Here is a 27428-nt window from a genome sequence, read left to right on the forward strand (position 1 = left end):
GGGGATGGCTAGTCCAGTGGGAGCAGAGGGTGCCAGGCTAGGGGATGGCTAGTCCGGTGGGAGCAGAGGGTGCCAGGCTAGGGGATGGCTAGCCCAGTGGGAGCAGAGGGTGCCAGGCTAGGGGATGGCTAGCCCAGTGGGAGCAGAGGGTGCCAGGCTAGGGGGATGGCCAGCACAATCAGTGCAGGAACTGCTGCCCAAGCAGCTCTGTTCTTTCACCCCAGGTCCCCAGGGATGCTCTGCCCCCCGTCTGTCCTATTGTGGAGCTGCTGTCAGGAGCACGTGGTGCCGGGTTTGAAGTGCTTTCCTTCAGATTCCTGTGTTTCCATAAAGCAGAGCCCGCACATTCCCGGGGATGGGAATAACACAGAACGACGATGACTTTGCCAGGCGCTCGCTGTTAACGAGTGGGAAGCAGTTTGTCAGCGAGGATTAAAAATGCAGTCGAGGACTAGTGCTGTAAAAAGGCTTAATCCAGGAGCTCTGCGTTCAGTTTTCTCCAGAAATATCCCACCTAATGCGTTTTATCAGGGCATGCCCTTCACAGAAGAGTCCCCTCGCAGGCGGAAGGAGAAATGAGAAAATGGTGAATGTTTTTTTGTGTGAAGTGCCAAAAGACGGTGAGCTTTAGCTGGAGGTCATGGATTCCATAAGTCCATTCATGTTCGTATATTTTTTTATTACAAGAATATTTGAGTCTCTTATTACACTTGAGATTCAGGTAGATAAATCTGTTTCAAGGCTGAAAACAGAATCCTTTTCTCTCGTCACATCAATCAAGGGCAATTGAACATTATTCAATAGAAATAATGAATTAGTCCATTTCTAAATAGCACATCCTCAAGAAGAATGACATTAGGACATAAAAGGTTGGTTTGAGCTGTAGGGCAGGGAGCTGCAGCCCACGGGGAGATGAGTTTTCTCTGATTCTTCTCTCAGATGGCCCAAAGGGGTCGGGGGGGAAAGGCTGCTCAGGAGGGTAACTCATGGGAAATTATCCGGATGTGTGCGTTGGGATCAGAGCATTTTCTTTTCTTCTTGCTGGGATTTAAGGGTGTCTTGCAAGAAAATCCACTCTGGATTGCTTTAGCAATAGGTGGACACTGACCCTGCCTGCAGATCTGTGTCTGACAAAGGAATTAGATGTGCTTTGATTCTAAAAATAACATCCTGGGGGTTATCCTGGAGCTTTTCTCCAAATTGTTTTTTCAGTCTATATCTTATGTTAGAGACATCCTGCCATTTCCACCCTTTTCTCCACTTCCAGAGGCATTTTGAGCCCAGTTTTCACCTTTCAACCACTATTTTGTGGTATAACTCCACGGAAGCAGGAGGTGGTGGGGATGTGGGAAGGGCTGAGGTTTCTCTTTGGTTACTCCATGTGATGGGATGGGGCAGCCTGGGCTGAGACTGGTGCTATTTGGTTATTTCACCTGCTGATTTGTGAGGGGGAAAAAACTGAACAGATACACTTGAAATAGGATTGCTCCTTTGACTTTAGGGAAAAAAAAACAGATGGGGAGGACACCCCACAAAATTTGTTGCAGTGATTTTTTTAAAGAGTGATAGGCTGGAAATGCCTGTTTAACTTTATTTTTTTCTGTTTTTTACTTATTTGTGATGTTTTCTATAGCGTAAGAAATATTATTTATATTGTGATAGTTCTTTTGAGAAGTTTTATGGAGAGATTCCGTGGAGTTGGGTATGAGCTGGCTGAGAATGACACCTTGCCATGGACTCTCAGTGCTGCTCTGTGCGGCCTTGTGTGGAGTGTGTCTGGAATGGATGTGGATTTGGACAAGAGGAAATGGCTTCATGTTGCACCAGGGGAGGGTTAGGATGGATATTAGGAAACATTTCTTCATGGGAAGGGTTGTCAAGCCTTGGAACAGGCTGCCCAGGGCAGTGGTGGAGTCACCATCCCTGGAGGTATTTAAAAGCCAGGCAGACGTGGTGCTGAGGGACATGGGTCAGTGGTGGTTTGGGCAGTGCTGGGTTGGTGGTTGGACTTGATGATCTGAAAGGTCCCTTCCAACTGAAACAATTCTGTGATTCGACACCAACACAGTGTTACAGCATAGGGGTACCCAGGGGTGCAGTGGAACTGGTCTGTCCCTAGGCTGCTTTGCCTTTACCAGCTTGCAGAATATCCCAATATCTTGTTGTTTGGCAGGAGATGTGAGTGAGTGCTTTGCTCCAAGTGAGTGCTTTGCTGTGGGGTTCAGGACGTGGCATGAACACCAGAGTTCTCTAGCAAGTTCATAGAATCATGAAATCATAGAATGGTTTGGGTTGGCAGGGACCTTCAAGCCCCCCCAGTGCCACCCCCTGCCCTGGGCAGGGACACCTCCCACCACACCAGGTTGCTCCAAGCCCCCTCCAACCTGCCCTTGAACCCCTCCAGGGATGGGGCAGCCACAGCTTCTCTGGGCAACCTGGGCCAGGCTCTCCCCACCCTCACACCAAACAAGTTCTTCCCCACAGCTCAGCTCCATCTCCCCTCTTGCAGGGTCAAACCCTTCCCCCTCCTCCTAGGGCTCCCCTCCCTCATCCAGAGTCCCTCCCCATCTCTCCTGGAGCCCCTTGAGGGACTGGAAGGGGCTGGAAGGTCTCCCCGGAGCCTTCTCTTCTCCAGGCTGAACCCCCCAACTCTCTCAGCATTTGTCTTGTGCCAAAGTATCGAGGTGATTTTAGGTACTTCCCCAGGTGTGATAAAAAGCCTAAGGTATATTAGACTCAGACAATGGGTTTGGGGTACAAACATCTGTATCAAAGAGAAGCGTTTGGAGAAGCCGTGACAGAGGAGCTTGTCATTGCCAGGGGACTGTGCTCTCAGTGTTAATACTCATGACACCTGTTTGTGTTTTATGGATTTACAGAAGTTTTGAGGCTTAGTAATGGAAAAGTAATATTTGACTTGATAGTTTTTTTCCTCTCCCTCTTTCTCTCTGTAGTCCATGCAAGCAGCGAGATGTCCCACTGATGAGCTGTCATTAACCAACTGCGCTGTGGTGAACGAGAAGGACTTCCCATCTGGGCAGTAAGTGTGCACTCTTGCTCTTTCAACTTTTAACCAAAAAAGGAATTTTTTTTCAGAATTTGGATGGAGGTGGAATGGAATTTCAGATTTGCGAAGGTGAATACAGTGGGTTAATTAAAAAAACTTCTGCTTCTTTAGAGACCAAACCTTGAGATGTGCCTCTTTGTCAGAACTGGAGATACTGAAAAAAAAAAAAAGGTATTTTTTTCTCTGAAGCATTTTTTGCTCAGAAACTGGGTTTGCTTAACTAATTATGATCGCTGTTTTAATGAAGGACTTCAGGCCTCTTTTGATCTTTTTTTTTTCTTTTAATTTTTTTTTGCTGTTATTCCTATTACGTAGTTAGAATATTTGAGCTATTTCAAGTAGATTTTTATCATTTAATTGTTTTACTGGGGACATCTCACTTTCACGTTGCACTGGAGAGCTCAGCAGAATTGGTAGAAACTCTCTCCTGTTCTCGGGGTTTTCAAGCACCAGAGTGAAAGGGGAAGACACCCAGGGTGTGGGCACAACAATTTGGGTTCTTTAATTCCAGTTCTGTGGTGACTGATAGCAGCTGACTCTGGATTTTACTTTTATGAAAAAAGAAGAAAACACATCAGTTTCTCAGCCCGGCCCACGCAGAAGGGCTTTGTATTAAAAAAAGCCAATTCAGATAATTAGTTCCCTTGCTTTGCTGCAACTGTACGATGGCTCTCTAAAAGATTCCAATATGTAGATTATAGACAGAAATAATTAATTTCAGCAGAGAGAGCATCACGTGCAGCAGAAAGCAAAAGAGCTTGGGTTTGAAAATTGAGGAAAAAAATGTTAAAAAAAGATACTGAGGGCTTCACTTAGGGCCTTGGGATGGAATGTCTGACCCAGGTGAATTCCACTAAGGCTGGAGGATGAGGTGGCTCTGACCTGTGGGGACCAAGGGAGCGGTGTGGGTTAAGATTTGATGGTTTTTGTGCTGTCACTCCGCTGCGCTGCTGCCCTGGAGAGCTGTCCTGGCCCTTTGGGGATTGCACTGGGATTTCACAAGCCCGACTTAGGTATAAAATTCCAAAACAAAACCACCCCTCCTCCCAGAAGAAAAATCTTTTTTAAAAGAGCACAACTTTTAGAGGCAGAAGCAGGTGAAAGTATCCTCTTGGACAGGGTGACACGTCCTGGTCTCTTCAAATGATACTTGTTCCCAGGTAGATACTTTTTGAAGTAATTGACTTACAAAAATACCTGAACTGAGCATTGTACCTCATGCATTATAAAAATGTTAATTTCCTCAAATCCGAATGTCCTGAAGGGACCCAGCTTCCAGAGCTGCAGCAGCAGCCTCTTTCCTTGCACTCTGTGAACCTTCTTTCATTCATTTTTGGAAACGTGCAGGACACACCACCCCGGGACGTGCCTGGTGAGCGACTGGCCATGGGTCTGGCTGTACCCCTTCTCCCCGAGAGCTGCTTATTTCTAGAAATGGGGGCTCGCAGAGAAAGCAGCATATGTTTGGTACTGAGCAGATGCTATAAATCGCTCTGAACAGTGCGAGGCTGGAGCACAGAGAAGCATCACGACACTCAGCTGCTGCTGAAGGATGTAGTCATCCTGCTGCATTGCAGATAGACAGAGCAGGACCATCCTCACGAGCTGCTGCAGTCGGTTGCCCGCAAGCTGCCTGGAGGAAAGAGACCTGGGGGTTCTAGTTGCCAAACGGCTGAATATGAGCCGGCCGTGTGCCCAGGGGGGCAAGAAAGCCAATGGCATCCTGGCTTGTATCAAAAATAGTGTGACCAGCAGAAGTAGGGAGGTGATTGTGCCCCTGTACTCAGCACTGGGGAGGCCACACCTCGAGTGTTGTGTCCAGTTTTGGGCACCTCAATCCAAGAGAGATCTGGAGGTGCTGGAGCGAGTGCAGAGGAGGCAACGGAGCTGGTGAGGGGGCTGGAAAACAAATCGTATGAGGAGCGGCTGAGGGAGTTGGGGCTGTTTAGTGTGAGGAAGAGGAGGCTGAGGGGAGACCTCATCACTCTCTACAACTTCGTGAAAGGACACGTAGAGAGGTTGGTGCTGGTCTCTTCTCACAGGTAATTAGTGACAGAACGAGAGGGAACGGCTTCAAGCTCCAACAGGGGAGGTTTAGATTGAACATTAGGAAGGAATTTTTCACCCAAAGAGTGGTCGGGCATTGGAACAGGCTGCCCAGGGAGGGGGTGGAGTCCCCATCCCTGGCTGTGTTTAAGGGCCGTTTAGATGCAGTGCTGAGGGACATGGTGTAGGGGAGGACTTTGTAGAGTAGGGGAGATGGTTGGACTCGATGATCCCAAGGGTCTCTTCCAACCTGGACCATTCTATGATTCTATGATTCTACCGTCCGAACTGTGACTGGCTGCACGGCATCACTCTGGGAACACACACAGGGCTTTGCCTTAACGCTTCCATTTGGTGCTCCTGGTCTAGAGCTGGGGGTTTGACCTTGGATCTCTGAGCTGCTTTATCCCCGAGATGCGACTGTAGATCTTTTCATGCTTTGTTTTCCCCATCCTGCAAGTTGGGTGAGTGTGAGTCACCGTTCTGTGACGCGTGAGCTCACACTCACCCCCATGGAACACCAGGCGTTATTAGAGCACTGTGTTGGCTTGGTGAGTTCCACTCTCCTGAGCTCCTGAGACATCCTCCTAGCTTGAGGACTCCCAACGTATTTTGGAGAGAGAAGCAAGTGCTGAGAGCACCCAGGCAGTGAAAGGGACAACTGGGAGGAAGCCAGGCCAGGTTATCTCAATGGCATTATTTTTTTTTAGTGTTGAGAGCAGACTAATTATTCTTACCTTTTATTCCTGCCGTTTACCTGGGAAAACCATCCGTTTTATCTTATGCCAGGTTCTCTGGAGAGCCTTATGTTGAGAGCAGAATAATTATTCTTACCTTTTATCCCTGCCTTTTACCTGGGAAAACCATCCATTTTATCTTATGCCAGGTTCTCTGGAGAGCCCTCGTGGACCACTGCAGAATAATTGATGTGGGTTTCCAAACGCACACCAGAGGAATATCTGCCCATGTTGCCCAGGTGCTCAGGGGCACCTTTGCATGGATATAGATGTTACCCTCTCTTAGAAAAGCTGTGCTCTTTCTTCACAAACGTAAAAACTAGAGGACACACAGGTTAATGTTATCTGCTGTGGTTTCCCTTGGTTTGCCCAGGCTGGCAGCAGATGAACCAACCGTCAGTGTCCTGAGCCCAGCCTGGAGCTGGATTGGCATCAGGCTGTGGTTTGGTTCTGGTGGGTTCAGGCCAGACCTTACACGTGAATTCCAGCAGCAGTTTCATCTCCTAGAGCTGCTGGGAGGTGTCTGGCCCTGGTGACTCATTGGTCCTAATAAGCAGAAGCTGTTAATGAGGTTGAGATTTCCTCCACGTGTCTCCATGAGCTCCTTCTTGGAGAACATCAAGGGAGAAAAATGCATTTAGTTTTCCCTGCTATTGCCTTATTTTGAAAGTTTTTACTACTCAGGTTGCTTACAGCCTGCTGGAAACTGCCTGCTCCTGCTGTCTTTGAGGAGAAACATGGTTGTTCCTGGGCCTTTTGGAGATTTTTCTCAAAGAACCTCTCAGGATCTGACCTTTCCTAAATCTTCTCACTTCACTAGAGATTTCTTTCAGAAATCTGATCTTTTCTTTTTTCTTCTATTTTTTATTTTTTCTTCCTGGCATCCCTTTGCCTGCTGCCAGGCTCTGCTGTGTTTCTGAGCTGCTGGAAATGTTTTTGGGGAATGGTATGTAGTAATTTTAATCAAATCTCTGTGGATAACCTCCCCCCTCCTCCCCAGGTATCCAAATTTTCTTGCATTTTGCTGCTTTGACGTGAAGCCCAGCCACAGTGGAGTTTGCTCTTTCCTGCCGAGACGCCGAATCGACCCACGTTACAGTCACTGCTGTGTCTCGAGACAGACCTCGAGCCCTGCTCAGGATCCATCTCGGGCTTAAGAAGCTTTAATCTCGCTTCTTTTCCTGTCTGATGAGCAGTTTCTAGTCGGGTGTTACTTGTCATCAAATGCATTTCTTGGTGAGATATTCCAGGAGCGTGGCTGGAGCTCGTGTTTTGCCTCCGGGCGTGTTTGCCTCGCCCTCTGCAGTGTAATACCTTGCTTTCCAGGAGATTCTGTATCAATATTAATTTGAATTACTCAAGCTGATACACAGCCCTGTGCTGGAAGCCTCCTGGTTTCACTCCTCCTTCCTGGGCAGCTTCTCTGTTTTATCCACTACTCAATTTCAAATGAAATGGTCCTTGGAGCAGCGTTCAGTCTGGGAAGGATCATCATTCTGTGACCTCCCTTGGCCTGTTGGCAGAGCTTTCCCACTGCAGCCGGAGATGCTGTTGCCCATCTTTGCTGCAAGGGCGTGTTGCTGACTCATGTTCAACTCATTGTCCACCAGGATCCCAGGTCTTTTTCTGCAAAGCCAGTTTCCAGCCAGTTGGCCCCCAGCCTGTACTGGTCCATGGGATTGCTCCTCCCCAGGTGGAGGACTTTGCAGTTGCCGTTCTTGAACTCGATGGGGTTTGTGTCAGCCCATGTCTCCATCCTGTCAGAGTCCCTCTGAGGGGTGGCACCACCAGGTGTGTCACCTGCAGGCTGGCTGAGTGTGAGGTCTGTCCCATCACCCTGCTCACGAATGAAGGGTTTAATTAGTTTTGGCCCCATGGGACACCTGGGGTGGGTGCACCCCTTGTGAGCTGCCTGAAGCTGGACATGGTGCTGCTGTTCACAGCCCTCAGCCCTGACAGCTCGGGTTGTTTTCAGTCCACCTGACCATATTGGTCAGGCCTGATTGTCCTTCGTAAATCCATGCTGGCTGCTCCCAGCCACTTTCTTGTCCTGTAATACCCTTGGCTTCCAGGATTAGTTGCTTCATCACTTTCCCAGGGACTGAGGTGGGGCTGAGCAGCCTGGATCCTCCTTCTTGCCCTTCCTGAAGATACGAGGGATATCTGCTTTCTCCCAGTCCTCAGAAACCTTCCCTGATCACCGTGAGGCACCGTTAAATTCCTTACTCTCCCTCTGTAAGATTTAGAGTGGAGCAAACCACCTGTAACACGTTTATCCAGAATCCTGGGGCAGGAGGAGATGGGAAGGGAAGCGTGCACATCCCTCAGCTGGGGTTTTAGGCAACTATTGGGTGATTTAGGGCCAGAATCAGGGAAGAGTCAAATCACCGGTCACCTGCCAGAGAAGGTGTGTGTCACTGTGGGACACGTTTGAAAATACTTTCTCACCCTGCTGTTCCACCGCGTGCTGCCAGTTCCTGGAAGGGTTTTGTGAGGTTCCCTGTGTGTTTGGGCTGACGCTGGTGATGTCTCATGGATTTGGCTGTGTAGGGCATGGATTTCCTCTGCTCTCCAGGGGCTGTATGTTCTGTCCTTCTGTGTGGCTGAAGCTGTTACACATACACCATGTAGTCACCATATACGTCTGCAGCACATCTGCTTTTGTGTGGTGCTGGATTCGCTCTGTGTGTGCAAATGAAAATGCAGGGAGTGTGTGTGGGTGTGATCCGTGTGCTGCCAGGAGGGAGCGTGGGCCTGTTCATCCGGCCCTTGGTTTGTGACCACGGGTAAGAGGGTTGGTGAGAGGGGAACACCACGAGCTGGTGGCCTCGTGTACACTATCGGTAGTTAAAGCACAGGCTGTTGGCAAGTAGATCATAGAATCCTAGAATGGTTTGGGTGGGAAGGGGCCTTAATGCCCCCCCAGTGCCACCCCCTGCCCTGGGCAGGGACACCTCCCACCACACCACGTTGCTCCAAGCCCCCTCCAACCTGCCCTTGAACCCTTCCAGGGATGGGGCAGCCACAGCTTCTCTGGCCAACCTGGGCCAGGCTCTCACCACCCTCACACCAAACAAGTTCTTCCCCACAGCTCAGCTCCATCTCCCCTCTTTCTGTGTCCAACCCTTCCCCCTCCTCCTAGGGCTCCCTTCCCTCATCCAGAGTCCCTCCCCATCTCTCCTGTAGGCCCCTTCAGGTACTGGAAGGCTACAATAAGGTCTCTCTGGAGCCTTCTCTTCTCCAGGCCGAACCCCCCAGCAGAGGGGCTCCAGCCCTCCCAGCATCTCCATGGCCTCCTCTGGCCCCACTCCAACAGGTCTATGACCTTCCTGTGCTGAGGACTCCAGAGCTGGACACAGTGCCTCCATGTGGGGTCTCACGAGAGCAAAGTAAAGGTGTGGAATCACCTCCCTTGAGATGATGAGGTGGAACCTGATTCCACCATCGCCGCTGCCACCAGAGCACACAAATCCCATCTCCCTTCTGTTTCGCCATCTTATGCCAAAAAGGAGTCTGCCTATCGCATGAGCGGAGCTCCCAGGCATAGTCTGGGGATAACTATAAGCAGCTTTTGGGTATCTTTGTTCCTGGCAGTGTCAGGTAGTGACAGACAGGGACGTGCAGCTGCTGCTGTGTCCCCTCCTGACTTTGTTGTTCTGTTTCATAGAATCACAGCATGGGTAGAGTTGGAAGGGACCTCAAAGATCATCGAGTTCTACCCCCCTGCCCTGGGCAGGGACACCTCCCACCAGAGCAGGTTGCTCAAAGCCACATCCAGCCTGGCCTTGAACCCCTCCAGGGATGGGGCAGCCACAACTTCCCTGGGCAACCTGTTCCAGTGTCTCACCACCCTCATAGTAAAAAATTTCTTCCTGAGATCTAATCTGAATCTTTTTTCTTCCAATTTAAAACTGTTTCCCCTTGTCCTATCATTACACCTCCTGGCAAGGAGTCCCTCCCCAGCTCTTCTATAGGCACCCTTCAGGTATTGAAAGGCCGCTATAAGGTCTCCCCGGAGCCTTCTCTTCTCCAGGCTGAACAATCCCAGCTCCCTCAGCCTGTCTTCATAGCAGAGGTGCTCCATCCCTCTGATCATCCTCGTGGCCCTCCTCTGGACCCATTCCAACAGGTCCATGTCCTTCCTGTGCTGAGGACTCCAGAGCTGGACACAGAGCTCCAGGTGGGGTCTCACGAGTGCAGAGTAAAGGGGTAGAATCACCTCCCGAGACCTGCTGGCCACACTTCTCCTGATGCAGCCCAGGACACGGTTGGCTCTCTGTTTCTAGAACTGTTCCTGCTCCTCAGCTGTCTGAGTTCAGGATCTGTTGGCCAGTAGCAATCAGGAGGAGCCGCCCCAGCCCATGTGTGGTTTTAGTCTTTGTCCAGGAATTCCTTCCATTTTTTCCTGCGATCAGACTTCTAAACAATGTGCTAAGATCCTCGGGAGGCTTTGCATCTGCTTCTTGTTGAAATCACGGCCAGGATGTATCTGCTCGGGTGGGGGTAAAATATTGACACCTGAGATGTGGAACCAGAGTTGGTTATGAGCTACAGCAGCAGGTCTGGGTGGTTATTGTTTGGTTCTCTCGCATTGTATAGTGCAATTCCCAAAGCTGTTGGTGGAGGAATGTAAATAGTAATTATTATTACGATGTCTGGCAGTTGGGCGTTGGGATCACGTTGTACCAGGGAAGGTGATGGACTCCCCTGAAGGTGGCTGTGCCTGGTCGTGGTGCAGCTCTGAAGCCTTGACTGTGCCCTGTGCAGGACCAGATACAGGCTGGGTTCTTTCTTCTGAATTCTCACAGCACTGGGAGTGATGTGGAATCCTGCTGGGTACATATTGGAATAAAATGCTGTTTTTTCTCTCTCCTAGGCACGTTGTTGTGAAGACTTCTCCCAACCACAAGTACATCTTCACGCTGAGAACCCACTCCTCGGTTGTTCCCGGCAGCATCGCGTTCAGCTTGCCCCAGGTACTACTTTGCTCTGCTGTAGAACAAGCAACATCTCTTTTCAGATCAGGGTTGGACATAACTATTTAATTGGGGGGAGACCTCTGTATAAATCAATGCTGCAAATTTGATTTCTGACAGGAAAAAATTAAGTCGACTTCTATTATTGCTGAAGCAAACTTGCTGATATTACCTTGATCTATTTTTAGTGTGTGGTGGGATAAAAAATACTAGAAAAGGTGTAATTTAAGCTTTTAAAACCCACAAGAAACAGACTATTAAAAACTATTTAAAAATAATTAAATTATTTTTAAAAAACTATTTAAGAAGCTAAACCTAAGCAATGTCTGCTATTCTTTAAATTTTTATTGTTCCCTGGTTTCCTGTGACTTTAAAGGGTCTTCCTTGCTGTGTTGCTCTTTTAAAGACGTGTTCTTCTTTTCAAAGACCTGTTCTATTGACTGCATAAAAGGCATTTCACTTGTCTCTTCTTTCTTAATTAAGATCACATGTTAAATGATGGTTAGGATAAATAATTGATACAATTCTAAATAGCAAAAAAGAATCTTGTAGCTGTGATATTTTCCTGCTGGTAACTGGCCGAGGAGTTGAGTCTCTGCTGCAAACACGAGATCTCTTTTCCTCAGCAGATGACTTGGCACAGGCCCCAGAACTTTTTTTTTTCGTTCTGATGTCGTGTTCAAATTCAGATTTGTCCGTACGAGTGGGTGAAGAGGATGTTATGGTAACCATGTGCCTGGTTATGTTTGTGATGCCCAAACTGAAAACCAGTTATCAGGAGAAGATACTTGTATCGCAGGGTTAAAGTAGATGCACCCATGGTCTGGGCTCGGTTTTTGTGCATTCCAAAATCTACAAAAAGCTGGGAGGGCTCCTCTGCTAAGGAATGAGGTTTGTTGCTTAACCCTTTTTAGGTGTCTCTGGCAGCAAGTGTACGGCTGCTGGTCTGAGAATGTGTTACCTGAGTGTTCCTGCTGCTAGGATTCAATTCCCAGTATTTCCTGAAGTATTTCCTGAAGCCTTGGATAAATGCAACCAGCGTTACACAAAATGGGTGTTTCTCATGTATTCAGGGAGGGTCATGTAATGTGCACTTAGGATCTAACACCTCCAAGCAAGTCTGTTGTCCATTTATTACACACTTAAAGTTCTTGACTGCCTTCATTCTCTAATAATCTTAACTCTTCGGCCCAAGTACCGAAAGCCATGAAAAATTGAGTATTTGCTGAGCCTGAAAGATGCCTGAGCAGTGATGACACGCTTCTTAGCACAGTGTACCCAAATGGAGACTTGAATTGAGCTGTGTCTCTTGCCATAGAGAAGATCCAAACTAACCTCCCTATCTGACCTTGGACAGCTCTTGGACAGCTTTCCTTCTGTCTTGAAACTTGGCAAAAGGCTTAACCTGGGGGGTTTTGGCAAAGCCCGGTGCTTGCAGAGGTACCAGTGTCCCTGCCCACTGTTCTTGCACTGGTGGCCGTCCAGCAGTGCTGGTGCTCTGGGAGGGGAAGGCCAGGGGGTCTTTTGCAGAAGAACTGAAGTGTCCAGGGGAGGGGAGAATTGAGAGCAGCCCTGAGGAGAAGGCCTTGGGGGTGTTGGTGGCTGAGAAGCGCCACACGCCCCTCAACGTGCGCTGGAGCCCAGAAACCCCCCGCACCCTGGGCTGCATCCCCAGCCCCGTGGCCAGCAGGGCCAGGGGGGGATTCTGCCCCTCTGCTCCGCTCTGGGGAGACCCCCCCAGTGCTGCCTCCAGCTCTGGGGCCACCACCAGCAGAAGGACATGGAGCTGTTGGAGCGGGGCCAGAGGAGGCCCCGGAGATGCTGGGAGGGCTGGAGCCCCTCTGCTGGGAGGGGGGGCTGAGAGAGTTGGGGGGGTTCAGCCTGGAGAAGAGAAGGCTCCGGGGAGACCTTGGAGCCCCTTCCAGTCCCTCAAGGGGCTCCAGGAGAGATGGGGAGGGACTCTGGATGAGGGAGGGGAGCCCTAGGAGGAGGGGGAAGGGTTTGACCCTGCAAGAGGGGAGATGGAGCTGAGCTGTGGGGAAGAACTTGTTTGGTGTGAGGGTGGTGAGAGCCTGGCCCAGGTTGGCCAGAGAAGCTGTGGCTGCCCCATCCCTGGAGGGGTTCAAGGGCAGGTTGGAGGGGGCTTGGAGCAACCTGGTGTGGTGGGAGGTGTCCCTGCCCAGGGCAGGGGGTGGCACTGGGGGGGCTTTAAGTCCCTTCCCACCCAAACCATTCTATGACTCTGAATTCTCCCTGGCCTTGGGTGTAGGCAGTGGGAGCTGTAAAACATGAGGTGAAATATGGAAGCATAGTTTGTTTTCACTTTCTTGGGAATACCAGTAAGTACCCATCAGGCTTCCCACTCTGGGCTTTGATTTATATCAGCTTGTTGTGCCAAGGGGATTCCTTCCTAAAGCCCAACTTCTGTCTTGAACCACGAACATATTGCAGAGGGAGTAAAGGGGGGAATTTTCATTTTTAAAAAAAGGTCATTGTATTCCTTCTCCCAGACTTCTTCCTTCCAGATAAAAAGCCAAATATAAATGACCACAAAGTACAACATTTCAAACGTGATCTTACCAGAGCATTGTGTAACGATCCTTATGTGTTTTTGTGATTCACACCTCTCTAAGGCTTCGATATTTGAGAGGCGGTGAAAGCTGCATGGCCTGAGATGTGGACTGTAAATATACACTAACCAGCCCGTGCCACAAAAGCCATTGGAAAAATACCACTTCTGCAATTACCAAGCCAGAACTTCAGGCGTAGTAAAGGTCATAGATTTTAGTGTCACGTAATTATCGAACCATTTCCCGCTTCTGCACAAATCTTTTTTAGAGGAATATGAAGGGACCTAAGGGATTTGAACAGTTCCATTCTTACTAGTTCTCGGAACAAGTTTTGGTTTAGGTCATTTTATAACCTAAGGCACATTACAACAATTTCCTGCAACTACTGTATCCATGTCAGCTTTGCCAGTGATCCTGGGCTGTAGAGCAGCCCTTCCTGCTGGTCACACAGCCCCTGCTCTGGTCAGCACCGAGCTGGGGGAGGAGATGAGCAGAATGACAAAATCCCTGTCCAGCAGGGTAACCTCTGCTCCGTGGCGCTCTGGTGACTGGTAACAGGAAGGAGGTTGGACAGAACAACCTCTCGAGGTCAGAAAATGGAATTATTAATAGAAACAATTCCGTGGTTTTGACTTTTTTCTGCTTAATTTGGATTTGTTTTGTAAAATCCCATTGTGTCCTTTTTTTGCTGCTTCTTCAGGTTCTCCTGGGGGAGCTGCTTCTCTGGGTGAAGGAGCTCGCTTTGAGCGGGCATTTGCTCTGCTGAAGGACAAGATTTCTGATGGTTTTGTCTTGTTTTTACAGAGAAAATGGGCTGGGCTTTCCATCGGACAAGAAATAGACGGTAAGTCAGCCACCAGCACCATGGGGTGTGTTCAGAAAAGCTGAATTCTGTGTTTCTGTACTGAAGTGAAACCGAATTGGAGAATTTCAGATGTTCAGCCCTTCTTCAGGTAACGTGAGGCCCTCATTAGCGAAAGGGACTTGCTCTGGTATCTGCAGGGCTTTCTCTCTTTTAACATTTCCAAACCTGGAGGACTACTTTGACTGTTATTTTCAGACACCTGCTGGTCTCTCAGCATAGCTCTGTGTGGGACTCAGTTTCCACAGGCAGGTGTGAGCATTTAACATGTCCTGGGTGGTCTGTTCTTGTGGCTTTGGAGAACTCTCCCCAGCTCACAGAAACCAGCTGGTGCTGGGGTTATTCCTGGTATCGACATTGGAGTGTGGAGGATGGGGAAGGTTCAGTGCTGAGAGTTGCCGGAGCCAGCGGTGTGATGAGGTGTGTACCAGAGGGTGATGAGCTTTGTGAGCAGCACCGATGTCTTCCCCAATAACTGAGCAGAATATTCTGCACTGCGGTGAAGGGAGAGGGGATGCCATCTCGAGTTTATGCAGATTGGAGATTTATATTCCAGTTTCAAGTCTTAATTGAGCCTGACAAGCCTTTGCCAATGTTCAATTGGACAAGCACCCCCTGTCTTTCATTTATTCCCACCATCTGTCACTGATACCTCTAGTTTTTGAACAATTGGCATCACTGACACTTTCAGGTGCTCCTTTTTAATCTGTAGCTTCTGGAATATTGGCCAAACTCCTGGCAGCAGCTTCTTACAGGAGGGTCTCCATGTTCTTTGCAACAGCAGATCAAGGTAGTGGATCAGGTCTGTTCTTCTGACCAGCAGGGGTGGCCCATGTGCCCCTGGGGACAGCCATCTCCTCCTTTTCTCCAAGAAGGATGCTGTGGTGAAGCCTGCTCTAATATTTGACTGGCTCATGGTCGTTGAGGTGGAGCAAACTGTTTGTTCTGCCACTGTGTTGCCTCTTGAGGTGTTCACAGTGATTGCAGGGAATTCTCCTCTCATTTGAGGATTCTGGGCAGAGCTGATGACCCCATCCTGTGTCAAGAAGTGAGGAGGACACAGACGGAGGAGCAGTACTGCTGGGGATGCTGTGAGGGAGCCTCGCTCCTTGGCTGTTTGTTTCCCATCCCCCTTGGTCTCAGCAGGTCCCTGGGCCTGGGTCAGTTCTTGTGTGTGACATCTGAGGTCTTGGTGGATCTCACTTTGTAGTGACAAAGTGGGTCTGTGCCTCTCTACACAACTGGATGCCTCACAGATCTGGCTTGGAAGCCATTTCTTTTTGCTAGATGACCGTGTGTGTTTTTTTTCAAACAGAAGAATAACCTATAAGGAGAGGGGGAGACCCATAAATTAATTTGCTTCTCACTCTTGTTTGGTTGCTGTTCATGTGCCAGCTGGCTCACACATAAATGCTTTTTAGTACTAATGTTATTTGGGGAAAGAAACACTAATATTCAGCAAGATTAGCTGTTAGAGCAGATTTGTGATTGCACTTTACCAGACCTTGCTATAAACTCACCAGCTACGTGGGAACAGGCATTAACAAAAATCATGCAGTAGTTTTCTGCAGAGTGACTAAATGTCAGATGACTCCCCCCTGAGCGCAAGGGATTTGTAAAGCTGTTCTACAGGTAGGGAGAAGTGTTTGTAAAACTAGTGATTTACCAGGGCACTCTCTTTGTCTTGCTCTCCTAATAATGGGAAAACTATGATTTAAATGTCAGTTTTAAATGCAGCCACTGCTTAGTGGTGCAGTGAAGCGGAGTCCCATCGAGCCCCTGATGCTGCGGTGGAGGCTTTCCCGGGGAGGGAATCTTGTGAGTTTACCTTTGTGGGAAGGTTGAGTGCTGGCTTGAGGTCTCCTCCTTCAGCAGCTCCTTCCTGTCCTGCCCTCAGCGTGGTTCAGCTTCATCAGCTCCTGAGCTACTGCTGCAGATGTGAACATGGAGCCAGGGGCCTCAGCTGCATCCTCAGCCCTGGGAGGTCGCTGCCGCCGTCTCAGCCTCCCCCACTGTTTCTAGGATCTTTCAGGCTTTTTTCTAGGACGTGTCAGGCATTTGGATCTGGGGCTGTGTGATGCTTACTGGACCCCAGCAGGATGGGGATGCTGTACCAGGCATCCCCAGCATTTGGTCCCTGATGTAAGGACTGCTCGTCTGCAGCTGGCACCTCCGCTCTGTGATGTGACCTGGGACTCAGGGACTTTATTCTCTCTGGAAGCTTTTGTTTGACAGAGCCCTGAGATGGGCAACTGAAGGGAAATGACCTCCCTGAAGTGACCTGTGAGGTGAGAAGAGCTCCTGTTGTGCCCCTGTGAGACCAAAGTCCCTCCTTCATTAGTTCTGACTCACAGAATCGTAGGATGGTCTAGGTTGGAAGGGACCTTTCAGATCATCTAGTCCAACCATTGACCTGGCACTGACGAAACCCATCACTAACTGCCACATCACTTCTGCCATTGCCATTTCTGAAAGAAGTGGTTGATACAGTGGCTATACCTCAATTCGGGAAGTGCTTCGGTGTTCCATCTTTATCCCCATTTCCCACAAAATCTTTCTTGACAGCTCAGTTCCAGGTGACCTATTCTGATACCAGGAAGGGTGTTAAATGCACATACTGTGATGACCCTCTGGTAACAGCTTAAGCAAGGTGAAGGCTCTCTTTATTCTCCTAATGTGAACAAATCCTGTATCATAGCACAGTGGGTGCTTGTTCTTCCCACATCTTCCCAGGAACCTGCAGGTTTGTTCAGGAACCATTCGACTGCCAAGAGGCTTGATAGGAAATAGTAGGTTATGGGTGAGGTACATTTCCCGTGTTCACCTCCTGCTGCTTTATCCTTAGCTGGGACTTCTGTATTAGATGGGACTTCCTTCTCTAGACTCAAAGCAAACCTGTAATGTTCCTCAGCCTTCTGGAGTAACATCCTTTGCTGCAGCCTGGTTTGGGAGTTATTAGGGCTGTCTGCTCTGTGAGATCCCATCCTTTGGTGGGTTGTGCTGAGGCACTATCCCTGAAGCTGTGGACCAAGCTCTTTGCTTTCTACCCTCTTTCCTCCAGCAGCAACAGCCCTATGTGACCCCTTGTTTTTGACTTGATGTAGCTGTGGGGATTAGGTGCGGTTGACGATGACCATGAAGTACCTTCTATGCCACTTTGCTTTCTGCCCCCTTTCAGGAGCCGTTCAGTTGATTCTGCATTACTGAAGGTAACCTGGGACATGTTAAGGTGGGCCCATCTGCCCTGGGGTAGGGGCTGTTTCCTCTGTGTCAGACCCGAGGGGCAGTTGATGCTCTGTTCTGGGCTGTAGAAGCCTGATAGATGACACCACTGCAGTGAACATGCAGGTAACAAGCTGCCCAGGCAGGTGGTGGAGTCACCATCCCTGGAGGTATTTAAAAGCTGGGCAGACGTGGTGCTGAGGGACATGGGTTAGTGGTGGTTTGGGCAGTGTTGGGTTGATGGTTGGACTTGATGATCCGAAAGGTCCCTTCCAACCTGGATGATCCTATGGTTCTGTGAACCTGGAGAAGAGCTAGTCAATCTGTTGCAACAGTTTAGACTGAACATTAGGAATTTTTCACCGAAAGAGTGGTCGGGCATTGGAACAGGCTGCCCAGGGAGGGGGTTGAGTCCCCATCCCTGGCTGTGTTTAAGGGCCGTTTAGATGCAGTGCTGAGGGACATGGTGTAGGGGAGGACTTTGTAGAGTAGGGGAGATGGTTGGACTCGATGATCCCAAGGGTCTCTTCCAACCTCAATGATTCTATGATTCTATGATTCTAAAACCAGTTATGACCTGTCGTCATTGCTCTTTTGGGCAAGACCAATCTTAGTGCTTCCTTTTTGGGCTTTCTGAGGACACGTCCTCCAAACCCTTAGACGTAGATGCAGCTGTTGTGGTGCTACAGTGTGTGTGAGTTCACTGTCGTTGTCCTCATCCCCCAGAGCTCGTATGGTGGTTGAGCTGTCTTAAGGGAGACTATTTGACGTTTTAAAGAAATGCGGAGGTTTTCAGTGGAGATACATTTGCTGTATTTTTGATCTTGCAGTGGAACATGGATGTCAGAAAAATAAGGGTCTCTGTCAGAAATAATATATTCAATTTTATTAAGAACCCATTCTGAATGGAAGAACGTGTATTGCTAAACCTACAGGATGTTTAATGTATCGTGGGAAGACCTTGCTGTTCTGAAACGTGCTGTTTCTCTTCTTTTTTAACAGTTTCCTTATACACTTTCGACAAGGCCAAGCAGTGCATCGGCACAATGACGATTGAGATAGACTTTCTGCAGAAGAAGAACATTGACTCCAACCCCTACGACACGGACAAGATGGCTGCGGAGTTCATCCAGCAGTTCAACAGCCAGGCCTTCTCCGTGGGCCAGCAGGTAGGGGGTTTGGTTTGGTCTTTTAAAGATAAGTTGTTAAATAATAGGCACAGTGATGTAAAGTGCCGAAGGATGCCAAGGTGCTGGCTCTGTGCTGCGAGGGTCAGCTCACGGGCAGAAACTGCTTGTTGTGTCAGTGGTTTCTCGATGAAAAGTTGAGCCGTCAGGACTTTAACTGAGAGCACGAGCTCTGCCTTGTCCTTACCTAAAGAAATCTTTCTTTGTGAGGAAAACCCCGAGGCTTGGGAGAGCTGGGGTCTCTCCTCTGGCGTGGTTGGATATGAGCATGGCAGCCTCTGGAATATTTAGAGAAGTAACTTTTATCTTCTGTATAAGATGAAAGTGAACACCAGCTTTAATTAATTCTCAGCAGCGCCGTTCGAGTGTGGTGTGTTTTATTGTAACACCTACTGCTGCTCTACAGACTGCAGTAGTAAAGTAGGTCTGAAAGGTTTGATTTGGGGATCTCTGAAAGCTGCTGTCCCTGTAACTGAGCTGCTCAGCTCTGTGTCAGATGGGCTCCTGCCCCCGTGGACACCAGTGGTAGCCTCTGGTTTGCCATATTCTCAGGACAGGTCGAGGTCTCTCTCACAGTAGTTTACAACTTGCAGGGTCTGAATCTGAACTCAGTTGCCAACGTAATCCTGGAGGAAAGGACTTGTGCAGACACAGCCTACTGTTCTCTGGGATCGACCCTGCTTCTTGTCATATCCATTCTGTCTCTCATTACCCTGGCACTATTTTTGAGGTGTCCTTGTAAAACTGGAATGTGAAAGAACAAAAAGATTTGAGCAAAATTGTTCTCCTTGCCTAGCACCAATATTAAAGTGGGAGGAAAATGTCGAGAGGGTGATACAGAACATTTAGCTGGGGAAAAAAGTGGGGGGAAGAGAAGGTTTTCTTGGAAGGAGAATTTTTCTTTGAATTTTTCCACTTCATGTTCTGCTACTTTTAATCTGTTACTCCTCATGAAAAGGGCACGTTCAGTACAACAGACCTTTACAGGGTAAAAACTATGTGGAATTCGTTGGGTGGTAAACTTAGTCTTCAGGCCTCTTTCTCTTCTCTTTGGTAGCTTTGTCAAAATCCCTTTTAGCCTTTTAATGAATTAAAATCCCCTTCCCTTTTTGTTTGCCACAGCTTGTGTTCAGCTTTAATGACAAGCTTTTTGGCCTGTTGGTGAAGGACATGGAAGCGATGGACCCCAGCATCCTCAAAGGAGAGTCTGGAGCGAGCAAGAAGCAGAAGGTAGGCTGGCAGGAGCTCACGCTCCTTCCCTGGGGACCACAGAGACTCAGGTACTGACTGGATCTCACTGTGAGGAGGAGTTTGGGTTCCTTGTGTTTGGAGAAGTTGCACATCTATTCCATCTGGCTGCATCTTTCGCCTCAGAGAAGATCAGGAGCGTTGTTTTCAGTTTAATGCCTTCTCCTGTGCTTGTGTAGCTGGGAGCTTGGGGCTGCAACCACTGAGGTGCAGAGCTGGAGAAGATACAGGGAATATTTCTTGGCCTTTATGTACTAATTAATGGAAAAATCCACTTTTGAGCATTTTTGTCTTGCAGATATGTCCAGTTTGGATTTTTTTCCTTCTATAGAAAGAACATGATTTTATTTTCTTCTTGCTAGATCTTACTGAAATCGAATAGTTGGTTTGGAACTAAACAAATAACTTTAAAAAGCCAACTTCTTACACCTGATGAGCTTCTGCATTCAATGATGTTATTTTTAGAGGAGGTGTTGATATTTCATATACTTCCCAATGACTTTGGTAGTGGAGCTTTTGCTGCTGCTTCTTGCCCTCTGAGATGGGCTTGGGGAGATACCAAAGGAGCAATCTGAGGTTGAGCCAAAACGGCTTAATGTAATAATTTGTTTCCTTCCCTTTTGCAGATTGAGGTTGGTTTGGTTCTTGGAAACAGTCAGGTTGCCTTTGAAAAAGCAGAGAACTCCTCTCTCAATCTGATCGGTGAGTGCCACTGCATCCAAAGAGAGAAACCCTGCCTGAAGTTTGCTGCTGTTTGGGCCTTTGAGACTTGTGTGTCTCAGGGTTTGTTTTCTGGTTACATCACTTGACCTGACCCATTGAAAACCACATCTCAGAACGTCTCCCAGGTGTTTTTAAACCAGCAGGTGACTGGATTTGGTCCCTTAGGAACCTGTCACACCCTTTAGGAAGCAGTCTGTAGGTGCCCAGCACTCTCCTGAAGCTCACCGCTCCACGCAGACACCGTCCCTCAGCAGATGGGCTCTGTAGGGGTTCCTGCCCTCCTCATGTGAAGCCCCACAACCCACTGACGTACCAGCGGTTCTGTGGGTCTCTGCACTGTGCTCATTACCACAGTGTGTCTAAAATACCCACACACAGAGGCAGGAGGAGAAGAGGTGAGTGTGACTTGGAGAGATTGTGACAGTAGCAAATGGAGTTAGATGAGCAGACAAGTTGTCCTAAGTGCTGTGGGCTCCTGGGCCTGGATTAGGAAGCCACCATGGAACAGTAAACAAAAGTCAGCAACTAGTTAAAATATTTTAACTCTTTAAACATCAGAGAATGATATTTTCAGGGACATTAATAAGCCAACACCTCTTTAATTGAATTTAATTAAAACAGCAGGGAAATAAGAAATTGAGAACTTTTTTGAATGTGTGGCCAGAATTTCAAAGCGAGTTCAGAACTTCTGACTGTCCCATCCCTGATGAGATCTGGTCTCCAAGGAGAGAGCATGGTGTCTGAGAGCACTGCCCTTTTCCTGACTTCTGGAAGTCCTGCTCTTTAGGAGCTGGTGGCAGCAGCAAAACACAGCAGGGGGTTCTTGTGTGTGTTTAACTGTTTACACAACAAGATTACTAACAAAACTTTTTTTAAAAAATGGAAGGCTTCTAAAACCTCAAAACTTTATTTTCTGGGTGTGATTCAAGTCCTGGGCTTGAACAGACACTCTCATTTTTTCTTTTTTCTTCTTTTCCTTCCCTATTTTTAATTCTTCCTGGGTCCATGAGCTAAGCCAGCTGTTGCTGCACAGCTCAGGAGTGTCTGGTGGAGGCTGCTGTGACCCCACAGCTCAGATGAGCATCCGTGAGTGCTCAGCTGAGCTTTAATACTTCTTATTTTTGCAGTAGGCTTCAAGGCACAGCTCTGCCTGCCTGTGAGCGCTCCGTGCTGTGAGTATTTGGTACAGAAACAAACCAGAGGAGGGAGTAGCCACTTGGGAAGGTAGGATTGAACTCATCCAGCGTTGCAGGAGCTCGTGGCAGAGGCTGAGCTCTGACACTGCCCTGAAGTGTCTTCCCTCGGACGCGAGGCCGTGAGTTCCCTGTTGTGTAGTTGGCTGTTTTGTGTGCTGCAGTCACCCCAAAACCAGGGAGACGGGGGGCTGTTGTGTGACCCCACACCTCCTGTCTTCTGAGGACGTGTTCCTCTGAGAGCTCAGCCAGGCATCGGTGCTGAGAGAACCCCAGAGGGGTCTGTGGGCTGAGCTGGAGATGACTGTAATTAAGCATGTTAACAAAGATACAGGATTTAAGAGCAGCGAATAAAATTTGCATGGGCAATTAGTTCCTACCTGTGATTACATGATTACAGCCTGTTTAGTTTTTAGTGTGCTTTGACGGGACAGCTGGAGGTGAGCATTAACATAATCCAATTTGCTGCATCAGAGCAGGCAGTGGTGTTTTACCTTCTTAATATTCAAAGCCATGTAAGGACCTGTGCTCTCCCCTGGCACGGGGGTGTGAAGGGTGGTCTTGGGGGGAAAGCAGGAATCTTGCACCGTAGCTCCATTTCATTACCTGTGGACAAGACACCAGAGCTGCTTGTGCCTCAGTTTACTGCCGTCAGACTGGTGCTTGATTTAATCTCCTCATCGATCCGAGGCAGAGCTGCTTCATGTGCTTCGGTAGTCTCTGGAGAATGGGGAAGTTGTGAATAATTAAATTCTGAGAGAGGAGATAAAAGTAAAGTAAGTGTCACTGAGCACTGCCTGCAGTGAAGGGCCTTTAATTTTTTCGATAGGAAAGGATTGTGGTCATTGAAAAAAAAAGAAAAAAGGCCAATTCTATTTCTTCTCCTCAGCATAAAATGATGTGCTGCAGCCCCGATGGAAGGTGGTTGATTCAATCTGGCCGAGTTTAGTTGTGGTGCAGCCAGAAGGGGGCGGTGTTGGCTCAGCGCTGCTGATCAGAGCCCGGCTGGGGCCGGGATGATCCGGGATCTGGGATCCGGGAATTCACTGCTCCCGCTGCCCTGCCCCTTGTGCCAGTCCATACCTTGCACCTTCTGCCACCCCGTCCCTACCCTGGCTGTTAGAGGGGTGTTCTTGTTTGGGGTCTTTTTACTGGAATAGGAGTAGAAGTGTTGATTCCAGCTGTGCCCAGAGCAGGATGAACAGCAGCCTCGCTCAGCTACCACTGAACTTGTGTGTAGTGCATTTACTGGGCTCCTAGATGCCAACTCCTTGTCCAGCTCGACTTGAAATATCTCTAGAAGAGGTTATGGAACCAATGTGTAGCAATAGAACAAGGGGTAATGGTTTTAAATTGAAAGAGAGAAGATTTAGGTTAGATACTAGAAAGAACTTGTTTGGTGTGAGGGTGGTGAGAGCCTGGCCCAGGTTGGCCAGAGAAGCTGTGGCTGCCCCATCCCTGGAGGGGTTCAAGGGCAGGTTGGAGGGGGCTTGGAGCAACCTGCTCTGGTGGGAGGTGTCCCTGCCCAGGGCAGGGGGGTTGGAACTGATGATCTTTAAGGTCCCTTCCAACCCCAACCATTCTAAATCAGCAAAGCGCCCAGTTGCAGTTTGCCGGGACTGGCTTTTTAGGGGGGTTAAATTGGTCCCCAGGGCCCACTCTAAGAAAATATAGGGCATCCAGTTTCTGCATGAATTAAGGATAATCTTCAGTCTTTGCTCTCTCCCCGGGTTTGTGTATGGCTGCTGGTTTCTCTGGGAGCCGAGCAAAGCCACGTTGTTGAGAGCCTTTTGGAAGCATCAGTCTAAGCAGTAAGATGTCAGTGTCCGTCTGTAAATACCCCCAAATAAAGCTCAGGTGAGAGCGTGTGGGTCTGACACATCTCAGCAGTGTCCTTACAGGAGCCTTGTGCTTATTGCCTCCCTCCTAAAAGCCCTGAGAACTTTAAAGCCTCTCTGAACAGGCAGTGAGGAGCTCTGTAAGACTGAAACTCGTGTGGTTTGTCAGCAGAAGGGAGAGGAGAGCGGTTCCACCATCGCACGGAGACAGTGAAACCTGTGCCTGGGGGCTCTGCCTGAGCCTGAAGTAGCTCTAGAAGAGGTTGTGGAACAAACAGACCCAGTGAATGGTGGTGGTTGGCCAAGGCTGATGTTTGTTCTCCTGGGCAGTAGAGGAACTAGCTGACCTCTGAACTGTTCTGTGTAACCCGTTAAAATTGCTCTGGTGTCTGAGGACTGGAGATGGTGAATGTGCTGTCTGGTTTGAAAGGGATTCTGGAGAACGGCTGGAGAAGCTGCAGGTCTTTAACCTGGAATCTGTACAGAAAAAATCCACAGAAACTGTACTAAAGGATCAAGTGAATGGGTCCCTGTCTGGAGATGACAGTGGGAAGGGTCAGCCTGTCCTCTGTACTGGCAGCTCCTGCTTGTGGTCCTGCTGGAGTTCATCACAGGAACCAACAAGCAGGGGACAGGGGCTGGAATATCTGCTGCTTGTTCAGAGCTCCTCCAGCAAAATTCCTCAGCAAAGCTTCTTTGCAAAGAAACTAAACAGAGCTCTGTAAGAGAGAAGGTCCTTGTTTGAGCAGATGAGTGATGAAAGGATGGAAGTAAATAGCCAGTGGAGCCCAGCAGGAATCTCTGCTGGGGCCTTTACTTTTCATTATGATTATTGAATAAACTGGAAAAAAATTGAGGTGACAAAGCTGGCTCTTATGGAGCTTGGTGACTAAAGTATAATGGCAGAGGAAATTCAATATAAGTAAACATAAAGTGATGCATGGGAGGAAGAACACTTTTACTTTGGTCAAAAGTGGTTGGTGTTTTGGGCCAGATTAAGGAAATGCTGGACCCGTGCTCAGTAGCAGCCTGAGCCCTGTGCAGGGTTGTTAATCACGGAATCAGGGAATTGTTGGAGTTGGAAGGAACCATCCAGAGATCCTCCAGTCCAACTCCCCTGCCAAAGCAGGGCTGCCCAGAGCACATCACTCAGGAGCATCCAGGTGGGGCTTGAAGATCTCCAGAGAAGGGGACTCCACACCCTCCCTGGGCAGCCTCTGCCAGGGCTTTGCCACCCTCACCACAAAGAAGTTCTTCCTCAGATTGGAGTGGAACTTCCCATGGTCCAGCTTGTGCCCGTTGCCCCTCGTCCTGTCCCTGGGAACCCCTGAGAAGAGTCCGGCTCCATCCTCCTTCCACCCACCCTTGAGATCCTTGGAAGCATGAAGAAGGTCTCCCCTCAGCCTTCTTTTCTCCAGGGTGAAGAGCCCCAGCTCTCTCAGCCTTTCCTCATCAGGGAGATGTTCCAATCCCTCCATCATCTCTGTTGCCCTTCACTGGACTCTCTCCAGCAGTTCCCTGTCTCTCTTGAACTGGGGAGCCCAGCACTGGCCACAGGATTCCAGTTGTGGCCTCCCCAGTGCAGAGCAGAGGGGGAGAATGACCTCCCTCCACCTCCTGGCCACACTCTTCCCTCCGCAGCCCAGGATCCCATTGGCCTCTTGGGTTGGTTAAGAATTATTACACATTAATAAAGGAATATGACTGAAGCAGAGCGTTATTTTGTACCTGTGTTTAAGATATGACCAAACCCCACAGTAGCCTGGCTGGCTGTGGAAGGGTGTAGTAAAACAGAGAGGACTGAGAAGGAGAAAGGTTCTGTGAGCACGAGGGATGCTGGAGGGAGCTGCTGCCGGAGGGGGGAAGAACAAGGGAGAGCTGCTCTGCCTGGAGAGGCAGGGCTGAGGACACAGGACAAGCCTAACGTCACCCCAGGTGGCCTGGGAGAGAGGGGACACTGACACTCTGCTGTCTCTCAGCGATAGGCGCTGGGGACACGAAGGGAGGCAGGAGGTGGCTCGGGACAGGGAAGGCCTGTGGTCGTGTGGCCGGTGGCAGAGGGGTGAGCTGGGTGCTGGAGGGAGCTCTGGGTCCGAGGGGACCCAAGTAAATTTGTGGCAGAGAAAAATCTACTGCGTATTCTTCAATACACAAAAGCAACCCCTGGCCTGAGAAATCCCTGGACTGGGTGTTTGGGAGGCTGGGAAAATAGTTTGCTAAAAAATAGAGTCTGTGACTGCCCTCCTGGCCCTGTCATGGTGCCTCCTCCTGCCTGAGCTGAACCCAACACGGAGTTGGCTGGACGTGGGTCTGACCTGGCAGAACCATTCTGCTGTTGTTACTTCTGTTCCCTTTTCATTCTGCAAGTTTGACATGATTTCTTGTTTTTTGCAGGTAAATCCAAGACCAAGGAGAACCGCCAGTCCATCATCAACCCCGACTGGAACTTTGAGAAAATGGGCATCGGGGGCCTTGACAAAGAATTCTCAGATATTTTCCGACGAGCTTTTGCTTCTCGAGTTTTCCCACCTGAAATTGTGGAGCAGATGGGTGAGTGTGATGGGAGCAGCATGGCCGGGGTACGGGATACGGGCACGTGGCTGTTTGTAGAGCCTGGGTGTCAACTCACACCCTTAGGGTGCAGGGACACGGCAGCTGCTCGGGGATCTGAGAGACTGACACGGCCTGTTCTTCCCTTGCTCCTGAGTATTTTGTACTCTTGGTGAGAGAGAGGGACAGAGAAACAACAGGAATACTCAATGTGAAATGTCTGAACGAGTGAGATACACGGTTTAACTGGGTGCTTTGCTCTTGGAGCTCAAACACTCCCGATTCTTTTGAATGCTTCATTTATTCATATTATTCGTGAGATCGGATGCTCCTGTTCCTGACTCGTGGGCAATGGGCTGTCGATACAGGTCAAAGGAAATCCTTTCTTGATGATTCTGCCTTATATATTAAATATCTGTTGTCCTGGCAGTTGTGCTACAGACCGATGTCCCTCTCGTGGCATTAACCCAATGAACGCGGTGTCTGGTGTGACCTGTGCTCGGTCGGAGGTGAAGCGGTGGAGGGGATGCACAGGCTGTGGCACGTCTTGGGGTTTGTGAAATAAAAGCACAGATACTAAACATAACTCTCTTTTTGGGGCCGGGGGAAGGAAAGGCAGTCCCATTACTTTGTAAACATGTGCTGGCAGGCGGATAAATGGTTCTGGTTTTAATTTTTCGCAAGCAGTGTGCAGCTGCAGGTGTCTTATTTTGTCACATAAAGTGGCTGGGGATGTTATAGCTGGTCCTCGTTCTCTAAATATGATCCCTGTGGGTTCATATTTAAACTTGGAATCCATAGCTGTATAATTTCTGTGTATGTTTATATTTCTTGATCCCCCTTCCCTCTCCCCACCAGTGAAGCAATCAAGATTGTGATTACAAAACAGATTTTCAGCAGAAGACACATCCTGTTTGTGTGCGGCGGGGTGAAGTGTGGCCCTTCCCAGGGCTTGTGGAATTGATGTTAAACTTCCCCATGAGGTGTGGTTGGGTCTTATCTGAGTGGTTTGACCACTTATGGAGAAACACTGAAGAAGCCCTGTAGGCTAAACCCAGTTAGCACACACTCTCTGCTGCCTTTTCACTCCGTATCGATCCGAGAGCCGGGGCCTTTGGGGGCTGATCTTGGGTCTCTTGGCTTTTGTGGCTGCGAGCGAGTTGTGCCTTCCCTGCCCGAGAACATCAACTGCTTGAGTTGGTTAAATAT

At 48.9% G+C, this 27428-nt stretch overlaps 1 protein-coding gene across 1 annotated transcript in view; it reads left to right on the forward strand.

Moving 5' to 3' along the window:
* LOC106888434 (vesicle-fusing ATPase) overlaps positions 1 to 27428 on the forward strand; it is a 64014-nt gene that overhangs the window by 14190 nt on the left and 22396 nt on the right. Inside the window, exons 2-4 of the mRNA XM_014942672.1 lie at positions 2955 to 3040; positions 10727 to 10826; positions 14201 to 14240. Of these exons, the coding sequence (XP_014798158.1) occupies positions 2955 to 3040; positions 10727 to 10826; positions 14201 to 14240 (226 nt within the window). The remainder of the gene's footprint in view (positions 1 to 2954; positions 3041 to 10726; positions 10827 to 14200; positions 14241 to 27428) is intronic.

This window comes from Calidris pugnax, unplaced genomic scaffold, assembly GCF_001431845.1.
Source record: "Calidris pugnax isolate Ruff unplaced genomic scaffold, ASM143184v1 scaffold108, whole genome shotgun sequence".
In the NCBI taxonomy this organism is placed as follows: Eukaryota; Metazoa; Chordata; class Aves; order Charadriiformes; family Scolopacidae; genus Calidris; species Calidris pugnax.